This window comes from Nycticebus coucang, chromosome 18 (genome assembly GCF_027406575.1).
Source record: "Nycticebus coucang isolate mNycCou1 chromosome 18, mNycCou1.pri, whole genome shotgun sequence".
In the NCBI taxonomy this organism is placed as follows: domain Eukaryota; kingdom Metazoa; phylum Chordata; class Mammalia; order Primates; family Lorisidae; genus Nycticebus; species Nycticebus coucang.
The window spans coordinates 39,311,644-39,336,551 of record NC_069797.1 but is presented as its reverse complement, the minus strand read 5'-3'; the positions used below and the strand labels follow the sequence as shown (position 1 = coordinate 39,336,551).

At 43.1% G+C, this 24,908-nt stretch overlaps 2 protein-coding genes across 10 annotated transcripts in view; one reads left to right on the top strand and one right to left on the bottom strand.

The window, feature by feature from the left end:
• Positions 1 to 24,908, bottom strand: part of ACACA (acetyl-CoA carboxylase alpha) — a 338,844-nt gene that overhangs the window by 291,908 nt on the left and 22,028 nt on the right. The gene's annotated exons all lie outside the window — the stretch shown is intronic.
• On the top strand, positions 1,287 to 22,913 carry C18H17orf78 (chromosome 18 C17orf78 homolog). Of its 5 annotated transcripts, none has more exons than XR_008375635.1 (7): positions 1,288 to 1,439; positions 2,811 to 2,897; positions 3,402 to 3,641; positions 15,048 to 15,170; positions 16,794 to 16,918; positions 18,397 to 19,035; positions 22,774 to 22,913. XR_008375635.1 is itself a non-coding variant. In XM_053570278.1 (7 exons), the coding sequence occupies exons 1-7, from the start codon at positions 1,382 to 1,384 to the stop codon at positions 22,849 to 22,851; spliced, it is 828 nt and encodes a 275-aa protein (XP_053426253.1). In that variant the 5' UTR covers positions 1,288 to 1,381; the 3' UTR covers positions 22,852 to 22,910. The 5 variants fall into 5 exon arrangements, 3 of the variants coding, with proteins under 3 accessions (XP_053426254.1, XP_053426255.1, XP_053426253.1); XM_053570278.1 differs by having other exon boundaries at positions 18,397 to 18,514; positions 22,775 to 22,910; XM_053570279.1 differs by lacking the exon at positions 15,048 to 15,170 and having other exon boundaries at positions 1,287 to 1,439; positions 18,397 to 18,514; positions 22,775 to 22,910.

Below are 24,908 nucleotides of genomic sequence, written 5' to 3'. Positions count from 1 at the left end.
TCTAACTCCTGGGCTCAAGCAATTCTCCTGCCTCCACCTCCCAAGTAGCTGGGACCACAGGCACCTGCCATAAACGCCCGGCTATTTTTTGGTTGCAGCCATCATTGTTGTTTGGCGGGCCTGGGCTGGATTCGAACCTGCCAGCTAAGGTGTATGTGGCTGGTGTCTTATCCTCTTGAGCCACAGGCACCGAGCCCATATTGGCTTTAACACAGTACACTGCAGGGGGGAGAAAGTCTACGGAGGCTCTGAATGTAGATAAAGATCTGAATAGATCTTCATTTCTTTTTCCTTTTTTTTTGGCCAGGGCTGGATTTGAACCTGCCACCCTCAGTATATGGGGCTGGCGCCCTCCTTCTTGAGCCACAGGCATGGCCCCTTCATTTCTTTTTGATGATCCATCTAGCTATCCTGTCACAGAATCTACAGAGTATTACACTAGATGTGTATTTTTTTTTTTTTTTTTTTTGGTTTTTTTGGCCGGGGCTGGGTTTGAACCCGCCACCTCCGGCATATGGGACCAGCGCCCTACTCCTTGAGCCACAGGCGCCGCCCTAGATGTGTATTTTTTACTAAAAAATACAATTTTGAAAAGATCATCAACAACAGTTATCCGTCTAGGAAAACCTTCCCAAACTGCAGACAGTACTGCTCACCTAGCTCTTCCTCACAAACTCTCAGCCCAACAGTAATAGGAATGTTGTCCATCCACATTCAGTTCACTATTTAGGAATGTGAAAATGTGCAAAACTCCATAGGTACATCTGAGCTAATGTAAGTTTATGTGTATAACTGGATGAATTCTAAAGGTTATCTTGTCAGGATTCAATTTATAGAAGAGAAAATTGAGCTCCCAAGAAATAATTTTCCCAAGGTGATATAGTTACTAACAGGTCCCATACTAGAAGACAATTCTACTGATCCCTAGTCCTCATTTCCTGCTTTATTCTATAAATTATATTAATAGAAATCTCCATATCTCTCTGTTAGGGTATAAATCCATGCACCTGTGTCAGTGAGCATGTAGGTGAATATATACATGTCTACGTGTCTATCTGCAAGTATTTGTAAAGCATATCACTGGGTCTTTACGCCCTTCTGTTAGAGAAACCTCTGGATAATTACAGTTCTTTATGTCAGCACCAACAGCAAAGTTAGAAGAGGACCTGAGTCAATCATTAATATGCACTCTTGGCCATTTGTCCAATCAGCTCTATTCCTGGATCTTCAGGAAATGGGGCAAAATAATCAGGGTGGAACCAGAATCTCTCAGGGTCAGACTTGGTTCCAGGGCAGTAAAAGCAACTAGAGATAAAGCTGTAAGAGGCTGTGACAGGTCAGTAGTCAATTGTCTCTGCAATGAGCATGTGCTCAAACTAACATGGATACTATCTTGGTCTTCAGCCTAATCATTGGATCCTATGATGCCAACAAGAAAGGTAAGTACTTTTCTAGCCTAATACCCTAGAGAAACAGAAAGGACTAGAAATCACTGGGGTCTTGTCCACTAGATAGAGATATAGCTGATATCAGGCAAACAATACTTTCTGGAAGTACTTCCATTTTATCCTTTCATATCTAAGTAGCACTGCAATTTATTAAACCCAGAAAGAAAGCTAATGATAGTCTGAAGATGATGAGACATCTTCTGGGAATGTGATGCATTCTTTTGTCTTGTTCATGTAACTAACATTAAAAGTTCTTGTACTGTTAGATGGCTTTCTTTACTACAGGGTACTGTCACAGTTTCAGTATTGTCATCACCTCAGACTCACAAATTCACAACCCTTCATAAGAAGTTGCCTTTGTTTTTTTAAGGTAGTACCTCCAAATAGTTAGGTGGCAATACTCCTGAATGGGGAGAGCTAAGGAAAGGGTGATATGGGGGTGGAATGGCACCCTTTGCTCTTTGGTAACTGTTTATTGAAATATGATGTTTCGGGCGGCACCTGTGGCTCAGTGAGTAGGGTGCTGGCCCCGTATACCAAGGGTGGCGGGTTCGATCCCGGCCCCGGCCAAACTGCCACAAAAAAATAGCCAGGCGTTGTGGCGGGTGCCTGTAGTCCCAGCTACTCGGGAGGCTGAGACATGAGAATCGCCTAAGCCTAAGAGCTGGAGGTTGCTGTGAGCTGTAATGCCGTGGCACTCTACCGAGGGTGACAAAGTGAGACTCTGTCTCTAAAAAAAATAAAATAAAATAAAGAAAACATGATGTTTCATATTTTCCTAAACATTTCATCTCTAAAATTAGCTAATCAGAGTTAAAGCCAAATACCATAAGGTGCAACAGTAACAAATTTAACAAAATAAGAAAATTCACAACTCCCTGTGAGCCACATGACAAAAAGCAAAAATAACTATGACCTGTGGAAACTTATACAGATACCTTGTTTAGGGTTAGATTAAATAAGCTTTCAACAGTTTTTTTTAACACAGGAAGGCAGATAGAACAGGAAGGAGAAAATAAGCAGTGTTAAAAGTAATGAATTGGTTAGTCTTTCATTAGCTTAGTAACTTAACTATTTCACCTTTCCTTCTTTTTTTTTTTTTCTTTTTATCATGGAAGACCATCATCTTTCCTTCTTCTAAGGTAATGGATTGGTACTCAGTATTCATTATACTCCTGGGTTAACTCCTAGTTGTATGTATTTGACTGTGACTTCTAAACTCTTTTTAAGGAGTGTTTGATCTCCTCAGTTGCAAGTTTTACCAGCAGGAAATGTGTTCTATTGTTAACTTCCCTCCAGTGCCCAGAATTCTAAAAGTAAGTATCCAGTAAATTCTGACCTTCACCCCCTGCTCCCCACCAGATGTCAGAGATAGCAGTTGCCAAGTGGAACAGCTGCCTGGGCACTTCCCAAAGGATGTGCGAAGCATCAGGAATTTGCTAATCCAAGGTAGGGAACGGGCCCTTCCTGGAAAGTCACATTGTCATTCCAAGAATATTTCACCTTTAAAAGATACCTTTTCTCCTTGCTTCCTAGCCCAGATCTCAAATATCCTATTTTAAAGATTTGTATCTCCCCCAGAAGGCTCTTTGAAAAGCAATTTTTAAATTAACTATTACCTAAGGCATGCCTGTATAAATCAAAAAGATGGGGATAAAGAAAGAAAAAGAGGCTGCACCTAATCCTCTGTGCATTAAAGAAAACAATCGAAGAACATTTCTCTGTGCTGAATTTACTGCAGTCACCTATCTTTATGACACTTAGGACAGGAGGAAAAAAAGGCAAGACTTCCATATTTAGTACCATGAACGTACACTAAGGAAAAAGTAAACTAAAAAGAGGAAAAACATGTAGTATGGAGTTTAACAGGGGTCAGGAATGGAAGTGGGTTGGCCACACACTATTCAGATTAAGAATCAGTGTCATTTTTCTGTCTGTTTTTTCTCCTTTTAGAAACTCACACAGAAACTAAAACATTCATCCAAAATCAGACTGTGGCTACCCTGCAGTGCTTTGGCTCTGGGAGCAAAGTGAAAATCAGCCACGTGTATTTGGTGAGAAAGCCAAAAGTCAAGCATATTCTGAAGAACCTGAAAATCATTGCTGTTCCCCGCAGAAACAGCTCTGCCTCCCCAACCTGTCACCTAACCCCTACATTCAAGTTTCCAACTAGATCCCTTCTAACAGGCAAAGGTGAGATTGGAAAAGGAGACGGAAACAGGCGCTAGCTTTCAGTGGGCATCCTTGAAGCCAGCTAGAGCTTATTAGCAGCTGAAGCCACAAGGAAATGGATTATCCTCCCCTGGGACAAATTTATGTTCTCTTTGAGAATCAGTTTTCTAGTCTCTAAGGCCCCTTCTAGCCCTGATATGCTGTGATTTTCATATGATCTCCATTTCTTCTTTTCTTTTTACTACTATGCTAAGGATGATCTCCATTTTTGATGGGTCTTCTATTGATAGTTTTTTTTCTTTATTTTGTGTTTTTGGGTGTTTTTTGTTTTGTTTTGTTTTTTGAGACAGGGTCTCACTTAGTTGCCCTGGAGTTGAGTACTGTGGTGTCATAGCTCACAGCAACCTCAAACTCCTGGGCTCAAGTGATCCTCTTGCTTCAGCCTCCCCATCTGGGACTATAGGCACCCAACACCCGGCCAGTTTTCCTATTTTTAGTAGAGACAGGGTCTCACTTTGCTCAGGCTGGACTCAAATTCCTGAGCTCAGGCTATCTACTTTGCCTTGGCTTCCCAGAGTATTAGGATTATAGGCATGAACCACTGAGCTCAGCCTAGAATTTTCTTTATTTTGAATGTACACAGTAAAATGTTCAAACAGCACAGATTTAAAATGAAAAAGTAAGTCTTTCTCCTATTGTCTCTCCATCCTCCAGTTCTTTATCCTGAGAGAACATGATTCCCAACTTACTCTATTTCCTTCCAGAAATATTCTGAGCACATACCAATATACAAATCTTAAAAACATAAATGATAGGGCGGCGCCTGTGGCTCAGTCGGTAGGGCGCCGGCCCCATATGCCGAGGGTGGTGGGTTCAAGCCCGGCCCCGGCTGAACTGCAACCAAAAAATAGCCGGGCGTTGTGGCGAGCGCCTGTAGTCCCAGCTACTACGGAGGCTGAGGCAAGAGAATTGCTTAGGCCCAGGAGTTGGAGGTTGCTGTGAGCTGTGTGATGCCATGGCACTCTACCAAGGGCCATAAAGTGAGACTCTGTCTCTACCAAAAAAAAAAAACATAAATGATAGCATACTATATATACATTGTTCCATACTTCATTTCTTCCACTTAGCAATATATCTTATAGGTTGTTTCATATCACTCTGTATATATCTGCCAGCCTCATTTTTATTTATTTATTTATTTATTTATTTATTTATTTATTTTGACACAAGGTCTTGCTCTGTTACTCAGGCTAGAGTACACTGTCATCATCATAGCTCACTGAAACCTCAAATTCCTGGGCTCAAGAGATCCTCCTGCCTCAGCTTGGTTAGTTTTTATCTTTTTTTTGGTAGAGATGAGTCTTGTAAGCTCTTGCTCAGGCTAGTCCCAAACTCCTGGCCTCAAGCAATCCTCTTGCCTCGACCTGCCAAAGTGTTAGGATTACAGGTGTGAGCCATCTTGCTCAGCCTGCCTCATTCTTTTTAACCGTTGCACAGTATTCCGTTGTGTGGCTATAATTTATTCAACTAGTCCTTTATTGACAGATATTTTGATAGTTTCCAATCTTTTGCAAATACAAACAATGCTACAATGACCTTACATATTCTTCTTATATATATGTAATTTATCAATAAGATAAATTCCAAGAACAGGACTGCTGTGTCAAAGGTTTGATATATATTACTAAATTACCCTTCATAGATGGAGTTCCATTTTGCATTCCTACCCATATTGTGAAAAGTCCTATTCCTCCATATCAGCTGGGCAATGTGGGAAAAACTTCAAAAAATAGACTAGAGATTGGGAAATTAAGTGGATAGTCTCTCAGGATGTGGCCTGGGTATAGCAAATTATACATTCTCACATGACCTGAAGGTTTAATTCACTTCATTATTGGCCGGGTGCAGTGGCTCACACCTGTAATCCTAGCATTCAGGGAGGCCAAGGGGGGTGGATTGTCTGAGCTCACTTTGAGTTCAAGACCAGCCTGAGCAAGAGTGAGACCATGTCTCCACTAAAAACAGAAAAACTAGCAGGGCATAGTGGCACACACCTAGATACTCGGGAGGCTGAGGCAAGAGGATTGCTCAAGCCCAGGAGTTTGGGGTTGCTGTGAGGCCATGGCACTCTACCCAGGGCAACAGAGTGAGACTCTGTCTCAAAACAAAAAGAGAAATTCACTTTATTATCCTTTTTAAAATTCCAAAGTGATGATTTCTGTAGAAAAAAACTCTTAAAAACTCAAAAGGTTTCTGGCAAGATTTTGGGCTTTCAGTCACTCAACATGAATGCAAATTTTAATTCAATCAAATTGTTTTCCTTGTAAGCTATGACAGCCTGCTTGAATTAGTGGCACTTGTGACAGAGAATGGTGGACTTAAGTTATTTTGGAGTCTAGAGCCATCTGAGCAGAGTGAATATTGTGGTATGCCTTGTGGGACTCAAGGTAATGAAGGACAACAGCTCTTAGAAATTGGGGACAAGGAAAACTGAGGTTAAGGGAAAGGAGAGATGCCAAAGATCAACCTGACCTAATTTTAAAAACTGCCTTTAGTTACCCTCCCAGGAAATAAGGAAGACACTCTTCCTTCTTCCTTCACGACATGGTGGTTGGTCTCCACATCTAGAACTTCAGCTACTACCCTGTACTATTTAAGCCTAGAACTTAAAAGCTACTACTTTGTACTATTTAAGCCATGCAAAGACACTAAATGGATGTTTATGAATTAGCCTGGAGACCTAGTCACCATTCACCATATATTTCTATGAAACCACAATGATGAATTCCAAACAACCAATTTACAGATGGACTTTTGAGATATAACCCCTTTTACAAGTTGGAAACTGCCTATTCCGAATTTAAAACTATACTAAGTACCAGGACGTGACAAACCCCAAATGGGATAGAAAAAAAAAATAGGTAAGTGGCCAAATTTACGAGGTCATAAAATAGACATCCCCTGAAATTATCACACTATGTTTTTTGTTTTTGTTTTGTTTTGTTTTGAGACAGTCTCACTATGTCATCCTCAGTAGAGTGCCATGGCTTCACAGCTCACAACAACCTCAAACTCTTGGGCTTTAAGTGATTCTCTTGCTTCAGCCTCCCGAGTAGCTGGAACTACAGGCACCCACCACAACGCCCAACTATTTTTTAGAGGCAGGGGTCTCACTTTGGCTCAGGATGGTCTCAAGCTCATGAGTTCAGGCAATCCACCTGCCTTGGCCTCCCAGAGTGCTAGGATTACAGGTGTGAGCCACTGCACCTGGCCTAAATTATCACACTATGAATGAAATAGTCTCCATAGGACATGTCCCAGAAACAGAAGCCAGCTCATGAAAATGTCCTCAGAGTAAAGTAGAAATTTGGAGCTGTGAGGATGAAAATGTTCTGCAACACAGATGGTCATCAGAAATGATGTGGAACATAGTAAAAAGTTAGGTGGGTATTATTTCTTACTGTTTATGGAATTTGGGCAGGGAAAAGACCCTCCATTACAAATATTTTGAATTTTTTTTCTGGCATAGAAAAATGACTCATTAAGTTTTCCCTCCCTCCCTCTTTCCTTCCTTCTTTCTTTTTAGAGACAGGGTCTCACTCTGCTGCCCAGGCTGCATGAAGAGCAGTGGCACAATCAAGCTCACTGTATCCTGACTCCTGAGTTTAAGTGATCCCTGCTACCTTAGCCAACTGAACAGCTAGGACACTAGGCGCCTACAATCATGCCTGATCCATTTGACAGACACAATTTTTTAATGTAAAATTTTTTTTTTTTTTGTAGTTTTTGGCTGGGGCTGGGTTTGAATCCGCCACCTCCAACATATGGGGCCAGTGCCCTACCCCTTTGAACCACAGGCGCCACCCTTAATGTAAAATTTTTACATTTTTTTTACATTTTCTACAGAGACAGGGTCTCATATGTTGCCCATGGTAGTCTGAATTCCTTGCCTCAAGCAATCTTCCCATCTCTACCAGGTGTCAACCTGGCTACATCAGGTCTTTATCACTTATGATACAGTTTACACTATCTAGATCCTATTACTCAGATTCTATTTTAATCAACAAACTTTCCAATTATGCATTAGATTTCACAACCTAATATCTTTTTTTTTTTTTTTTTGCAGTTTTTTTTGGCTGGGGCTGAGTTTGAACCACCACCTCCAGCGCCCTACCCCTTTGAGCCACAAGTGCTGCCCTCGACCTAGTATCTTTAGACCAGGGTACCAAGAAGAACAAAATGTCCTATCTGATCCATTTGACAGACCCAATTTTTTAATGTAAAATTTTTAGATGTCACTTTAGTACATGGATTAGGCTTTTTGGAATTTGATTAGCATGATTCAGTTTCTAAGCTCTGATGACTCCATGTGAAACTGTAGGATATAGAAGAAATAATATCAAACTAGTGTTTCTTCTGGTATTATAACCTTTGACAATCAATTTCTCTTTTTTTTTTTTTTTTTGTAGAGACAGAGTCTTACTCTATGGCCCTCGGTAGAGTGCCGTGGCCTCACACAGCTCACAGCAACCTCCAACTCCTGGGCTCAAGCGATTCTCTTGCCTCAGCCTCTCAACTAGCTGGGACCACAGGCGCCCGCCACAACGCCCGGCTAGACAATCAATTTCTCGATAGCTTGCTTTCTACAGCTACAAATGAGAAAAAATATGACTAATTTCTAGATATACAAAGCTGAGTGTTAGATGTTAAAGCATAAACTCAATAGCAATATCTAAGGCCTCATAAATGGTCCCTCTCAATGGCCCTGCTTGAATCTTACAGAATAATCTCTAGGGGAGATTTCCATTTAAATATAAGGTATTTAGCATTACCTACTAAAAGAAATTTTGTAAAGCAGTGCCATCTTTGGGACTGTAAACTATGACCTCCTAAGTTATCCATTTCATAAATTTGGATTTTTTTTTTTTTTTTTTAGTTTTTTTGGCCAGGGAAGGGTTTGAACCCACCACCTCCAGTATATGGGGCTGGCACCCTACTCCTTTGAGCCACAGGTGCCACCCAAATTTGGATTTTTAAATATCTCCTTAAATTGGGGTATTCTTGTTCAAATTATCTTTAGCCAAAGAAAAGCTAGTAATGGTTGGAGGCAGTGGCTCACACACGTAATCCTAGCACTCTAGGAGACTGAAGCAGGAAGATTGCATGGGGCCAGGAATTTGAGAAAACACTGAGCAAGAGTGAGACCCCATCTCTGCTAAAAACAGAAGAATTAACCAGGTATGGGCGGCACCTATAGCTCAGTTGGCAAGGGCACTGGCCACATATACTTGGGTGGTGGGTTCAAACCTGGCCCAGGTCTGCTAAGCAACAATGACAACTGCAGCCAAAAACTAGCCGGGTGTTGTGGTGGGTGCCTATAGTCCCAGCTACTTGGGAGGCTGAGGCAAGAGAATCGCTTAAGCCCAAGAGTTCTGGAAGTTGCTGTGAGCTCCGATGACATGGCATTCTACCCAGGGCAACAGCTTGAGACGCTGTCTCAAAAAAAAAAAAAAAAAACACAGGTGTAGTGGATGCCTGTAGTCCCAGCTACTCAGGAGGCTGAAGCAGGAAGATCACTTTTGAACCAAGGAGTCTGAGGTTGCTGTGAGCTAGGCTGATGCCAGAGCACTCTAGCCTGGCCAGGAGTGAAACTTTGTCTAAAAAAAAAACATGAAGTAGTGGTTCCTAGGAGGTAGGAAGACCTGCCACACTGAAATACCATTATCTCTGTGGCTAGAGGGCAGAGTTCTACTACATTTCCCTCCTTTCAATCATAGTATCATTCAGTTTGTAACGTGTTTTCACACATGCTTTCTCATTTTTATTTCTAATTTTATAACATCCCTTTGAAATAGGTAGATCAAGTATTATTTTATCATAGTCATCTCACAGATAAGGAAACTAAAACCCAGAGAACTTACATGACTTCTCCAAATTGAGATTTGTTTATCTGCATCTCCCTGGTCTCATAAATATATATCTTATCACTTCAGAAAACTGGCACTGTACTGAAAATTTCCTTGTTTTTTCTTTTGAACCTATTGATGTAATGTTTATCTCTGCCTGTCTCTGCCAACACTATCTTCCTGATTAAAACTGAAATCAGGAACTACTTCTTCCCCTGTAATTTCATGTACATTGCCTGGTGTGGTCACTAGCCTCTGTAGTAAAGAACTATCATTTCCACACAGACTTAATTAAAACATAGAAGAGTAATTTAGAAAAGTTACTGGGCTTGGTAGCTCACACCTGTTATCCCAGTACTTTGGGAGGCCAAGGCAGGAGGATTGCCTGAGGCCAGGAGTTTGAGACCAGCCTGGGCAATAGAGCAAAACTTTGTCTCTAAAAAGAATTTTTTTTTTTTAAATTAGCTAGGTGTGGGCTCGGTGTCTGTAGCTCAGAGGCTAAGGGCGCTAGCCACATACACCAGAGATGGCGGGTTTGAATCCAGCCCGGGCCTGTCAAACAACAATGACAATTACAACCAAAAAACAGCAGGGCGTTGTGAGGGCGGGTGCCTATAGTCCCAGCTGCTTGGGAGGCTGAGGCAAGAGAATCCCTTAAGCCCAAGAGTTTGAGGTTGCTGTGAGCTGGCACTCTACACCATGGCACTCTACTGAGGGCAACATAGTGAGACTCTGCCTCAAAAAAAGAAAATAATTAGCTAGGTGTGGTGGTATAGCCCCAATTACTGGGGAGGCTGGAGCAGTAGGATTGCTTGAACCCAGGAGTCTGAGTGGGCTATGATCACACCACTGCACTCCAGTCTGAGCAACAGAATAAGACTCTGTCTCTTAAAGAAAGCAGAGAAAGGAAAGAAAGAAAGGTCAAGTAGAAATTACAGGCCTTAATTTAATAAGCAGTGATATGAGACCATTCAATATGGAGCAGGAACCACTGTCTGAATTGAATTAGGTCAACTCTGGAGGGAAGTGAAGTTAGTCCCAGACTACAGCCTGAATCCACCTACTTCTCATCATTTCCACTGCTGATCTGAATCACATCATTCTGTATCTGGACTTCTGCAATAACCTACCAATAAGGCTACCCTGCCTCTACCTTTGCCTACCTCTAGCACATCCGCACACAGTAACCCAATAATTTTTTTTTTCACATCTAACACATTAAATAACTCATTCTTTTTATTATTATTATTAAGTCATAGCTATGTGCATTAGTAACCCAATAATTTTTAAAAAGCAGAACTATCATGTCACTCCTCTGCTCAAAATTTTGCAATAGATCTCCATTCCAAAATAAATGGATGCAGAATAAAAACCAAAGTCTTTAAAGTGGCCTGCAAAGGCTTAAATAATACGGGCTTGTATCAGTGTAGATTCTCATCTCCTGCAATTGTTTCCCTTGCTCACTCCACTCCAGTCTCACGGATCTCCTTGCTGCTCTGCCAAAACTATCATATACCAGATACTCTGCTCTAGACCCTTTACTCTAGCTGTCCCTTCTGCCCAGGTTGCTACTTCCCCTGGCATCTGCTTAGCTAATCCCTTCACTTCCTTCAAGTCTTATTTATTTTTTTTTTTACACAGAATCTCACTCTGTTGCCCTGGGTAGAGTAGTGTGGGCACCATAGTTCATAGCAACCTCAAACTTTTGTGGTTCAGTAATCCCCTTGCCTCAGCCTCCTGAGTAGCTGGTACTATAGCTGCCCACCACAACAGCACCAGCATGGCTGGTGTTTCTATTTTTATTTATTTATTTATTTTTGAGACAGAGTCTCATCATGTCATCCTCAGTAAAGTGTTGTGGCATCACAGCTTACAGCAACCACAAACTCTTGGGTTTAAGCAATTCTCTTGCCTCAGCCTCCCAAATAGCCGCACAATGCCCGGCTATTTTTTATTGCAGCTGTCATTATTGTCTAGCTGGCTTGGGCCAGGTTCAAACCCACCACCCTTGGTGTATGTGGCTGGTGCCGTAACCACTGTTCTATGGGCACCGAGATGAAGTTTTTCTATTTTTAGTAGAGATGGGGTCACATTCTTCTTAGGCTGGTCTCAAACTCCTGAGCTCAAGCAATCCACCCACCTCAGTTTTCCAGAGTGCTAGAATTACAGACATGAGCCATCATGCCCAGTCTTCCTTCAAGTCTTGACCTATTCTTCACCTTCTCAATAAGACTGAGCCTAGGCTTGGCGCCCATAGCTCAGTGGTTACGGTGCCAGCCACATATACTGGGTCTGGCGGGTTTGAGCCCAGCCTGGGCCTGCTAAACAACAATGACAACTACAATAAAAAAAAATAGCCAAGTGTTATGGCAGGCTATCTGTCTCAAAAATAAATAAATAGATTGAGCCTATACTGCAGGTTTCCCAGCCATTGCTCATCCACATCCCTCAGACTACTTACTCCCTTACCTAGCTGTATTCTGAATTTTATTAGCAGCATTTATCTCCTTTTTTTTTTTATTTTATTTTATTATTATTTTTTTTTTTTGTAGAGACAGAGTCTCACTTTATGGCCCTCAGTAGAGTGCCGTGGCCTCACACAGCTCACAGCAATCTCCAACTCCTGGGCTTAAGCGATTCTCTTGCCTCAGCCTCCCGAGCAGCTGGGACTACAGGCGCCCACCACAACGCCCGGCTATTTTTTGGTTGCAGTTTGGCCGGGGCTGGGCTTGAACCCGCCACCCTCGGTATATGGGGCCGGCGCCTTACCGACTGAGCCACAGGCGCCGCCCTTTTTTTTTTTTTTTTTTTTGAGACAGAGTCCCCCTCAGTAGAGTGCTATGAAATCACAGCTCACAGCAACCTCAAACTTTTGGGCTCAAGTGATTCTCTTGCCTCAGTATCCTAAGTAGCTGGGACTACAGGCGCCCACCACAGTGCCCGGCTATTTTTAGAGATGGGGGTCTTCCTCTTACTCGCGCTGGTCTCAAACCTGTGAGCTCAGGCAATCCACCCACCTCAGCCTCCCAGTACTAGGATTACAGGCATGAGCCACTGTGCCTGGCCCTATCACCTTCTAATATACCATAAAATTTATTATATTCATTACTGTCAGCTTCCCCCAGCCGCCTCCAGCCCTCCCCTCTCTTTGCTTGCTCCCTTGCTAGCATGTATCCGACTGATATACAGAAAATACTGAATCAGGCTCCCCCATAGCACAGTGATTATGACGCCAGCCACATACACCGAAGTTGGCGGGTTAGAACCCGACAGGGCCAACTAACCAACAATGACAACCGCAACAAAAAATAGCCGGGCATTGGGCGGTGCCCATAGCTCAGTGGGTAGGGCACCAGCCACATACACCAAGACTGGTGGGTTCAAACCCAGCCCAGGTCAGCTAAACAGCAATGACAACTGCAACAAATACATAGCCGGGTACTGTGGGGGGCACCTGTAGTCCCAACTCCCTGGGAGGCTGAGGCAAGAGAATCGCTTGAGCCCAAGAGTGAGGTTGCTGTGAGCTGTGATGCCAAGGCACTCCACTGAGGGTGACATAGTGAAACTCTATCTAAAAAAAAAGAAAAGAAAAGAAGATACTGAATCAGTGCTTTGCATATTATAGATATTTTTACTTTTAATTAATTAATTTTTAAAACAGAGTCTCACTTTGTTCCCCTTAGTAGAGTATCGTGGCATCATAGCTCACAGCAATCTCAAACTCTTAGGCTGGGGCGGCACCTGTGGCTCAGTGAGTAGGGCGCTGGCCCCATATACCAAGGGTGGCGGGTTCGAACCCAACCTCAGCCAAACTGCAACAACAAAAATAGCCAGGCATTGTGGTGGGCTACTGTAGTCCCAGCTACTTGGGATGCTGAGGCAAGAGAATAGCTTAAGCCCAAAAGCTGGAGGTTGCTGTGAGCTGTGACACCATAGCACTCTACCGAGAGTGACAGAATAAGACTCTCTCTCTCTAAAAAAAAAAAAAAAACTCTTGGGCTCAAGTGATCTCTTGCCTCAGCCTCCCAAGTAGCTGGGACTACAGGTGCCCACCACAATACATGCCTATTTTTAGAGACTTGGGCTTGCTGAGGCTGGTCTCAAACTCCTGAGCTCAAGCAATAATCCACTGCCTCGGCCTCCCAGAATGCTAGGATTACAGGTGTGAGCCACCACACCTGCCCTTATTTTATTTATTTTTTGAGATCTGGGACTAGCTCTGTGGACCAGGCTGGACTGCAGTGGCATCATCATAGCTCACTGCAGCCTTCAACTCCTGGGCTCAACTCCTCCTGCTTCAACCTCCACAGTAGCTCAGTCTACAGGCATGAGCCACCATGCCCATCTAAATTTTAAATTTTGTGTAGAGATGGGTTCTCTGTTGGTATATGTTGCCCAAGCTAGTCTAGACTTTCTGGCCTCAAGCAATCCTCCCACCTCGGCCTTCCAAAGAGGCAGGATTACAGGCATGAGCCATTGTGCCCAGCCTCAATATTCCTTTTTGTTTGTTTTTTGGTGTTTTTGAGACAGAATCTTGTTCTGTCACCCTGGCTAGCATGCAGTGGCATCATCATAGCTCACTAACCTCAAACTCCTGGGCTCAACAGTCCTCCTACCTCAATTTCCAGAGTAGCTGGCGCTACCGGCATGTGCCACTGTGCCTTGCTAATATTTTGTATTTTTGGCAGAGATGAGGTCTTACTCTTGCTCAGGCTTATATATTCATTTTTAAACATTTCAGAATGTTTAAATGTGATAGACTTTCTTTCTTCCAACATTTCTTGCTTTCTCTAATCTGCTCTCAGAGTAGTTGATTTACACCTCACTAAACTGACTTACAGCAGTCATTAAGGCAAATTGTATTTCCTGTTCTCCCTTGGACTTTGGAGCCACCTTTTTTAAAAGAAGGAAACTTTCAACGATGTTACACCCTCCATCTTTATTGTTATTATGGCCTTATGACTGATAGCCAAACAAGATATGATCTGCTCCTTCACTCTTGATCCTATGTTAGTCAAATGTTCCACAGGAATTTATCTCCTCCATATTAGTATCTCTATCCTCATTTATTCTTGGCATTATTTTGTGCTCACACCCTAAACCTATGGACAGATAGGTCAATGGAACTACAATTAGAAGTTTATATTAGGGCGGCACCTGTGGCTCAGTGAGTAGGGTGCCAGCCTCATATACCGAGGGTGGCGGGTTCAAACCCGGCCCCGGCCAAACTGCAACAAAAAAATAGCCGGGCGTTGTGGTGGGTGCCTGTAGTCCAGGTTACTTGGAAGGCTGAGGCAAGAGAATCACTTAAACCCAGGAGTTGGAGGTTGCTGTGAGCTATGTGACACCACAGCACTCTACCAAGGGCGATAAAGTGAAACTCTGTTTCTACAAAAAAAAAAAAAACACACACACAAAAAGAAGTTATATTACCTGGGTAGAGCTAGAATTTAGTTGGTAAAATCAAAGACAAGATAACATTTTTCCTAAAGCTGTCCTATGTTTCTTTCTTGTTTTACAGCTTTTTTACCAGGAATCTCCCAATGTAAGGTCTATCCAGAGATGGGGGCTTCATCAGAGACTTTCCCCACCTCTCCCAACTCCATTACTCCTGGGAATAAAAGAGAAAAAACTACCACTATAGGTAATTTTTCTAAGCCCTTTGAAATAACAAAGTACAGAATAACTAGGAATAAAACAAGAACAGAAAGAGAAAGAAACATCTTTAGCCCCAACATTAGTCTAGGTCTCCTAGGATTTTCCTGGAGCTTAGGAAGTTACAGAGTTTATATTAGGAAACCATTCTATTTCTTTTCTTTCTTTCTTTTTTTTTTTGAGACAGAGCCTCAAGCTGTCGCCCTGGGTGGAGTGCTGTGACATCACAGCTCACAGCAACCTCCAACTCCTGGGCTCAAGTGATTCTCTTGCCTACGCCTCCCAAGTAGCTGGGACTATAGGCACCTGCCACAAGGCCCAGCTATTTTTTGTTGCAGCCATCATTGTTGTTTGGCAGGCCCAGGCTGGATTCAAACCCACCAGCTCGGGTGTATGTGGCTGGCGCCTTAGCCACTGAGCCACAGGTGCCGAGCCTACCATTCTATTTCTTATGAAAAAAAAATCAGCTTCGGGTGGCGCCTGTGGCTCAAGGAGTAGGGCGCCGGTCCCATATGCCAGAGGCGGCAGGTTCAAACCTAGCCCCGGCCAAAAAAAAAAAATCAGCTTCTCAGGCAGCGCCTGTGGCTCAGTGGGTAGGGCGCCAGCCCCATACATGGAGGGTGGTGGGTTCAAACCCGGCCCCAGCCAAAGTGCAACAAAAAATAGCCAGGCATTGTGGCAGGCGCCTGTGGTCCCAGCTACTTGGGAGGCTGCGGCAAGAGACTCACCTAAGCCCAGGAGTTGGAGGTTGCTGTGAGTTGTGTGGCACCATGGCACTCTACCAAGGGCGATAAAGTCAGACTCTGTCTCTACAAAAAAAAAAGAAATCAGCTTCTCGATAAATGTTTGTAGTTTGACCCTATCAATGATCCTTTACCTCCATGCAAATGAGCATAACCAGATCTGGGGACAGGATAAATCATATACATTCATGTGGTAGGTAATTGCAGTCATTGTATTATAGATGTACAATATTTAAATACTAAGCAATTGTAACAGTAATGACACCAAATCAAGTGCATGTTTTCATCTTTACTCTAGAAACAGTGCTCCCTAAATTGGCCAGGACTCAAATTCTGTAACATTCTAGTTGGGGTTACATCTCAGCTTTTACTAGGGGAAAGGTTAATATGAGATTATTAATAACAAGATGCATATAAGCTACTTGCCACCAGATTTGGCTTATGACCCAGAAGCAATGCCAAAGGAAGCAAAGGAAAGGTGATTTTCCAATCCCACAAAATATTAGAGTAGAAAGCTAGGAACCATAAGAGAGTTGATGGTGAAAAATACATTTAGAACTCCTTGTGTACCCAAGCCTTTTCTTCCCCTGAGAGCAGTGCAAGAATCAGCCCAGATGATAATGAAATATTACCAATACCAGGGAAGGTAACTCATTCAGCAGAGGCTACAAAAGAGGTTAGAGCAGATCCTATGATGCTCACCCCATTCCTGATTCTGAGTTTGAATTGGAAATTCAGCCTCTGCCTCTGGGTCAGGCTTGGCCCCTATTAGTGTTGTGAGACAGGAGAACTTCAAGTCAAAGGGTCAATCTCTTCCCTCTCTTAAATTCTTACTTTTTTCCCCTCTTACATTCCTCTCTCTCCTTTAGACATAGATGAAAACCTCAAGAAGAGGCAGAAATGGAGTATTGTGATCAAAATTGTAATTGCTTTCATCCTTCTGCTCACTGGAGTCTCCATTATAATATTTGTAATTTTTGAAGTTCCATGTCCTGTAAGTTTGCTATTTTGGGTGCTTGAACTTGATCTATAAAGACTTCCTTTTGTTCCAGAGGTAGAATGGCATAATGAGAAAAGCACAGACTTTGGAGTGTGGAATCTGCTACTCATACTCACTTGCTGAGCAGTTCTGGGAAAGTTGCTGGAATTTTCCAACCTTAGTTGCCTCATCTATAAAATAGGTCTCATGAGATTTGTTTCTTATGGTAGTTGTGAAGGTTGGCATACTGCGTAAAAGGGGCCTGGGACATAGGAGGTGCTCATTAAATGCAAGTTACTTTTTATTTTTTTGAGAGAGAGTCTCAACCTGTCGCCCTGGATAGAGTACCATGGCATCACAACTCACAGCAACCTCAAAGTTTTGGGCTCAAGTGATTCTCTTGCCTTACCCTCCCAAGTAGCTGGGACTACAGGCACCAAGCACAACATCTGGCTATTTTTTTGTTGTTATTGCAGTTGTCATTGTTTTAGCTGGCCCGGGCCAGGTTCAAACCTGCCAGCCTCGGTGTATGTGGCCAGAGCCCTACCCACTGAGCTATGAGCCCCACCAATGCAAATTACTTTCCTGCACTATACTTGGACATTCTCTAGGAAGGATAGAATCAATAAAAACTGAATCTTATCTTTTCTTGTTTTTCTTGAGACAAAGTCTCACTTTGTCACCCTAGCAACAGTAGAGTGCCATAGCATCATCGTACCCAGCCATAGGAAATCATCTATTCTAGCCTGTGGCTCAAGGAGTAGGGCGCCGGTCCCATATGCCAGAGGTGGCGGGTTCAAACCCACCCCTGGCCAAAAACTACAAAAAAAAAGGAAATCATCTATTCTAAAGAAAAGATTTAGATGGTCACGGTGGCTCATCTGGAGGCCAAGATGGGTGGATTGCCTGAGCTCATTGGTTCAAGACCAGGCTGAGCCAGAATAAGACCTCGTCTCTAAAAATAGATGGGCATTTTGTGGCAGGCACCTGTAGCCTCAGCTACTTGGGAGGCTGAAGCAAGAGAATCGCTTCAGTCCAAGAGTTTGAGGTTGCTGTGAGCTGTGACATCACAGCACTCTACTGAGGGCGACAAAGTGAAACTCTGTCTCAAAAAAAAAAAAATAGAATAGACGATTTCCTTTATTTGCCTGACATGAAGTTTAGAATATAACCAAAAGCTGGGCGGTGCCTGTGGCTCAACCAGTAAGGCGCCGGGCCCTATATACCAAGGGTGGCGGGTTCAAACCAGCCCCGGCCAAACTGCAACCAAAAAATAGCTGGGCATTGTGGCGGGCGCCTGTAGTCCCAGCTACTCAGGAGGCTGAGGCAAGAGAATCACTTAAGCCCAGGAGTTGGAGGTTGCTGTGAGCTGTGTGAGGCCACGGCACTCTACCGAGGGCCATAAAATGAGACTCTGTCTCTACAAAAAAAAAGAATATAACCAAAAGCTTACCAGCCACTTGAAGCTAATACTGGTCATTTTCTCTCTTCAGTGTCAATGCGTAAGAGCCAGGAAGCTGTGCCAGCGTCAGTGGTGGTGGAGAAGGCAAAGGCAGGGAGGCCAGAAACCTGGGACAGCTGAATCCCAACCTGACTCTCAGCCTGAGAAGGAAAGTGCTTTCTGTGTGGTTTATATCATTTGCTTAGAGACAACAGGGTTAACATATAAGTGACGGGAGATAGGCAACTGCTTCAGTTATGAAGAAAAAGTGAATGATTCTTTTATACATCATAAAATGGAAATTTATGTTTTCTTTTTCTTTTCCTTTTATTTTCTGGTTGTAGTTTGGCTAGGGCCAGGTTTGAACGCACCAACCTTGGTATATGAGGCTAGCACTCTACTCACTGAGCCACAGGCACCACCCCAAGAAAATTATTTTTTTTATTTTTTGAGACAGAGCCTCAAGCTGTCACCCTGAGTAGAATGCCGTGGCATCACACCTCACAGCAACCTCCAATTCCTGGGTTCAAGCGATTCTCCTGCCTCAGCCTCCCAAGTAGCTGGGACCACAGGTGCCCACCACAACGCCCAGCTATTTTTCGGTTGCAGCCATCATTGTTGTTTGGCGGGCCCTGGCTGGATTCGAACCCACCATCTCAGGTGTATGTGGCTGGCGCCTTAGTCGCTTGAGGTACAGATGCTGAACCGAAATTTATGTTTTCTTAATATCAGCCTAATCATAACACAATAAGATGCTTATTGAATATATTTCTCTCTGTGCCCCAGATATACTAAATCAGAATGTGCAGAATGAAGCCTAAGCTTATTTTTAAGATTTTTAACAACCTCCCTAAGTAGAACTGGATTTACTGTGAAATTAATGAAGCTTAAGTTTCAGGACCTATGGGCCCTATTCACGGCCCTTTAAATAGTTTCATATTTTTTAAATTTCTATTGTTTTTCTTTCTTTTTTTTTTTGTAGAGACCGAGTCTCACTTTATGGCCCTCGGTAGAGTGCCGTGGCCTCACACAGCTCACAGCAACCTCCAACTCCTGGGCTTAAGCAATTCTCTTGCCTCAGCCTCCCGAGTAGCTGGGACTACAGGCGCCCGCCACAACACCCGGCTATTTTTTGGTTGCAGTTCGGCGGGGCCAGGTTTGAACCCGCCACCCTCGGTATATGGGGCCGGCGCCTTAACGACTGAGCCACAGGCGCCGCCCTCTATTGTTTTTCTTTAAGAAATTTCTCCTGGTCAGGCGCAGTGGCTCATGCCTGCAATCCTAACACTCTAACAGGGGTCCTCAAACTACAGCCCACAGGCCACGTGAAGCGGTATGATCGTATTTATTCCCGTTTTGTTTTTTTACTTAAAAATAAGATATGTGCAGTGTGCATAGGAATTTGTTCATAGTTGTTTTTTTTTTCTAAACTATAGTCCGGCCCTCCAGCGGTCTGAGGGACAGTGAACTGGCCCCCTGTTTAAAAAGTTTGAGGACTCCTGCCTAGGAGGTCAAAGTGGGTGGATTGTTTGGGCTCAGGAGTTCGAGACCAGCTTAAGCAAGAGCAAGACCCTGTCTCTAGGCCAGGCGCTGTGGCTCACACCTATAATCCTAGCATTCTGGGAGGCCAAGGCGGGTAGTTTGTTTGAGCTCATGAGTTTGAGACCAGCCTGAGCAAAAGCAACCTCCGTCTCTACTAAAAATAGAAAAACTGAGGCAAGAGGATTGCTTGAGCCCAAGTTGGAGGTTGCTGTGAGCTATAATGCCACAGGCACTCTATCCAGGGCGACAGCTTGAGATTCTGTCTCAGAAAAAAAAAAAAAAAAAAAAGGACCCCAGCTAATTTTAGAGATTTGTTGTGGCAGGCACCAGTAGTCCCAGCTACTCGGGAGGCTGAGGCTAGGGGATCACTTGAGCCCAAGAATTTGAGGCTGCTGTGAGTTATGATGCCACAGCACTCTACAAAGGTCAACAGAGTAAGACTCTGTCTCAAAAAAAAGAAAAAGAAAAAAGAAATTTCTCCCAAATCGTAAGAGCTTCAGAGCCCACAACATATGTATTCATCCCTGTCCCTGAGTAATGATTATATACAACAAAGTTTAGGAACCACCACCAAAGTTTAGGAAACACAGGTTGAAGGCTTAGCAAAGTCATCCATGGCCATACCACCTTAAATGCACCTGATCCTCTGGCCTTGGAAGCTCATCAGGGCTGGGCCTCATTAGTACGTAAATAGGAGACCATCTGGGAGTACTGGGTGCTAAAGGGGGAAAAAATGACTTGGGAAAGCAAGCTCTTTCTTTCCTGCCCTTGGGTTTTCTGACAAGAGCATAAATTAATAGCTACACCATTAGCTCAGCATGGCTGTTTTAAATCCAGTTTGCCCAGCAGGAGTGGACTTGGCTTCTGAATGCTAGAAACTGATGAGAATTTTCTCTGAAACGCCTACAACACTCACTAAAGCAAAGAGACTAGGTTTCTAATGCTTTTACAATTAAACTAGGTGTCCAGGATGAATACATGCTGTCATGCTTGAATTCTATGTCAAATTACATATCGATAGTTAAGCACAACACTCTTTCCACCCAGGCCTAGCATCAGAATTTTTCTTCTCATGGCAAGGTATGGTGGCTCACACCTCTAATCCTAGCACTCTGGAAGCCCGAGGTGGGAGGATCACCTGAGTTCAGGAGTTCCAGACCAGCCTGAACAAAGCAAGACCATGTCTCTACTAAGAATAGAAAAACTAGCCAGGCCTTGTGGTGGGTACCTATAGTCCCAGGTACTCAGGAGGCTGAGACAAGAGGATCACTTGAACCCATGAGTTTGAGGTTGCTGTGAGCTATGATGCCACAGCACTCTACTCAGGGTGACTGAGACTCTGTCCAAAAAAAAAAAAAAAAATTATCTGCCTTATCAGTGTTTCAGGCACCTATTGCCAACTTATTATCTCTGCTCTAGGTTAATGTTTTCTATAACCTTAAACCTTATTTTGTTTAGTGTTAGATAATTACTCCATATAAATTACTATGATTTTATCACGTGTGTATTTTTAGTTCTTTACTCCAATTAACAGTATTATTTCTTTTTTTTTTTTTTTGAGACAGAGTCTCAGTTTATTGCCCTCTGTAGAGTCCCCTTGTATCATAGCTCCCGATTTGTTGGGACTACAGGCACCTGCCATAATGCCTGGGTAGTTTTAGAGAGTGGGGGTCTCATTCTTGCTCAGGCTAGTCTCAAACTCAGGAGCACAAGCAATCCACCTGCTTGAGCCTCCCAGAATGCTGAGATTATAGGTGTGAGCCACCCACCCAACCTAACAGTATTATTAGTATTATTTCTATATAACATTGGAATAAATAGACCTAAAGGGGACTAAAAAGTCTAGTCTAGAATTAGAGATACCTATGTTGCAGCAACTCAGAACTTCTATGAGCACAACAGGCTACAAATGACAAAGGAATTAATAAAAAAAAAAAGTAGTGAGATAGCAATTTTATATACATTACATCATTTGGGCCTCACAAAACCCCCAAAAGGTAGCCAAGGCAGGTATTTACACCTTACTGATACTTAATTTGAGGTGTGGAGAGGTGATATGACTTTCCCAAGGTCACACATCTGGCAAAAACAGAATTGGAATCCAAGTCTTTTAGTTCCTATAATGAATTAAAAGACTATCACTGGCTCATCCAGTGTCGCCACAAAAGTTTATTAAAGAGCTATGTTTACTAAAGAGCCAAATTCCCTGCCTTCAAGAAACTTACAGTCTAGTTGGGAAAAAATTCTTCAACCACAAAAATATAATTTTCTAAGTTAAGCACTTAGAAAGTACATACAAAATTAGGTGGTGAAAAGAGTAAAGTACATGGAGGGAAGAATGGGAAATTCTTAAAAATATTTGGTTCACATTAGACCCAAGTCTCTAACTCTTTTCAAAATGTAATAAGATTGTTTGGTCCTAATTCAAGAAAAGTAGAATTCTCGTGTGTCTGGAATTCAAACCAGCTGTAACATTCAGAGTGTTTTATTCAAAGCAAAAACATCAAAGCCAGGGGTAAATTGGGCACTTTACTAGTACCCTGTTTCCCCGAAAATAAGACATCCTCCGAAAATAAGACCTACTTACAGGAAAGATAAGACGTCCCCTGAAAATAAGACCTACCGCATCTTTGGGAGCACACCTTAAAATAAGACACTGTCTTATTTTTGGGGAAACAGGGTAGGTTATAGGTTCCAATCAACTGTAGGTTCTCATACATATATGCATCTTGCTCATACTGTCACAGTTAACTATTGAGTAACAAAGGCAGAATGTAGTGTTCTCAGAATTATGGGAGGTTTTTTATTTAGCTATCCCTTTGTTGACACATGAAGAAATATCCATTAGCATCCTTCTTTATCTTTCATATTTCCTTTCCCTCTCTAGGTTGGACAAGATGCTCGCTACACATCAAACCCAAAGGAAGCTACAAGGATCACTGTTATCCACGAGACACACTTCTGAAAAGTCCTGCTCTGCCTCACACATTGAACGAATGACTCTACACTCTCTTCTCCCTGTTAATCAATGTGGGCAGATTCTTGTCAATTTTACATTTGCGTCTTCAGTGGGGACATTAGAATCAAAGAGGAATTCCAGGTCCATGAAGGGAGAGCCTGGGCTTACCCTTCTGCCACTGCTACTGACTTAGCCACAAGCCTCTGCAATTCACTTTGTACATCCAAAAAATGGATACGTTTCTGTCCTCTCAAATGAAAACAGAAAGCCTTCCCTCCATGCACGATAAATGGACCTTATTGCTCTCTTTGATAAAAGACTTAAACACTGCCTGCAAGGAACAAGAGCAGCTCTTCATGTGAGGCAGCTCCCGACCCCGTTATCCTCCTAGCTGACTTCATGCTCACTGGCTCTCAGCTAGCTTATGGTGGGGTTCCTGCTTTCCCCTGGTGACATGTGTTAAGGTTTTATGATTTAGCTTCTGCCACTACATGTAGCTTTCAACACACTGGTGAAGGCAACTTGACCCTAGGCATTGTAAAAGTTCTCCTCTCCTCATTAAGTCATCCCAAAAGGGTTTAGAAACTGCAGACAATAGAACCAGAAAGAAATCTCCTAACAATCCAGAATTCCTAAAAGTGGGTCTGGTATTACATCTTAGTGAGCTGCATATATTTTGGATAAGGATTCCAGAGAAAAATGATTATGATGATGCTTTATCACAGGTGCATAGCTATGAGTCAAGTCTGATCCACTTAAATAAGAGTTTGGTAAGAAAGTAGAAACAGCTGATCTTTAAACTGTGTTTAGGTGATAAAAGGAATAGCAAGAGAGTTAAGATAGGGTGTGGTCCTGCTTCTTTTCGTAAGAGTCTGAAACTATTTCATTTCATTTTGGTGAAATGTGCCTCTAAGTAATTGTTTTCTAATTCGTCTGGTAAAAAAAATGTGCCTCTTTCTAAATAATTGTTTTCTAATTCATCTGGTAAAATATATATGTAATATACATATTACATATATATTATTTGCATACTGCCACTGATTCACAACATTGCTTCACATTTATCCTGCCATCTGTGGCTTAGTTTGACCACAAAGTGGGGGTGGGGGATTCCCGCTCTTTCCCAGGACCACCAGGGAAGATGAATACAAGCATTATATACTTAGAAGCTCTACATGCAGGACAAATACCTGCATTGATCCCCATCCTTCCCAGCCTTGTCTACCATAGAATGTCCCCTAATCCAGAAATATGAGATGTCTAGGAGATGAAACATGTGGCAAAGCCCACACTCATCAACTCCTGTGCAAGAGTATACTTTGGTTAACATTTGCACTGACTTTCTTTTTTTTCTTTTTTTTTTTGTAGAGACAGAGTCTTACTTTATGGCCCTCAGTAGAGTGCTATGGCATCACACAGCTCACAGCAACCTCCAACTCCTGGGCTTAAGTGATTCTCTTGCCTCAGCCTCCCGAGTAGCTGGGACTACAGGCGCCTGCCACAATGCCCAGCTATTTTTTGGTTGCAGTTCAGCAGGGGCCGGATTTGAACCCGCCACCCTCGGTATATGGGGCCGGCGCCTTACCGACTGAGCCACAGGCGCCGCCCATGCACTGACTTTCTTGATAGAAAATCACTGACAAAATTGGTCAGGCACAGTGGTTCATGCCTGTAATCCTAACACTCAGAGAGGCTGAGGCAGGAGGATCGCTTGGGGCCAGGAGTTCAAGACCAGCCTAAGCAAGAGTGAGAACTTACTCTCTACAAAAAAAATAGCAAAATCAGCTGAGTGTGATGGTGTGCACTGGTAGTCCCAGCTACTGGGGAAGCTGAGGCAGGAGGATCCCTTTAGCCAAGTTTGAGGTTGCAGTTATCTGTGACAATATCACTACACTCTCTACCTGGGGTGACAGAGCAAGACTCTGTATCAAAAAAGTGGAAAAAGGGCGGGGCCTGTGGCTCAGTGAGTAGGGCGCCGGCCCCATATGCTGAGGGTGGCGGGTTCAAACCCAGCCATGGCCAAACTGCAACAAAAAAATAGCTGGGCGTTGTGGCGGGCGCCT

What these genes read in the sequence shown, in the direction of transcription:
- C18H17orf78 (XM_053570278.1), top strand. Translation starts at nt 1,382, where the DNA reads ATGGATACTATCTTGGTCTTCAGCCTAATCATTGGATCCTATGATGCC. An exon ending in CTATGATGCCAACAAGAAAG is followed by an intron (nt 1,440 to 2,810) that starts GTAAGTACTTTT and finishes GCTCCCCACCAG; the next exon opens with ATGTCAGAGATAGCAGTTGC. An exon ending in ATCCCTTCTAACAGGCAAAG is followed by an intron (nt 3,642 to 15,047) that starts GTGAGATTGGAA and finishes CTTGTTTTACAG; the next exon opens with CTTTTTTACCAGGAATCTCC.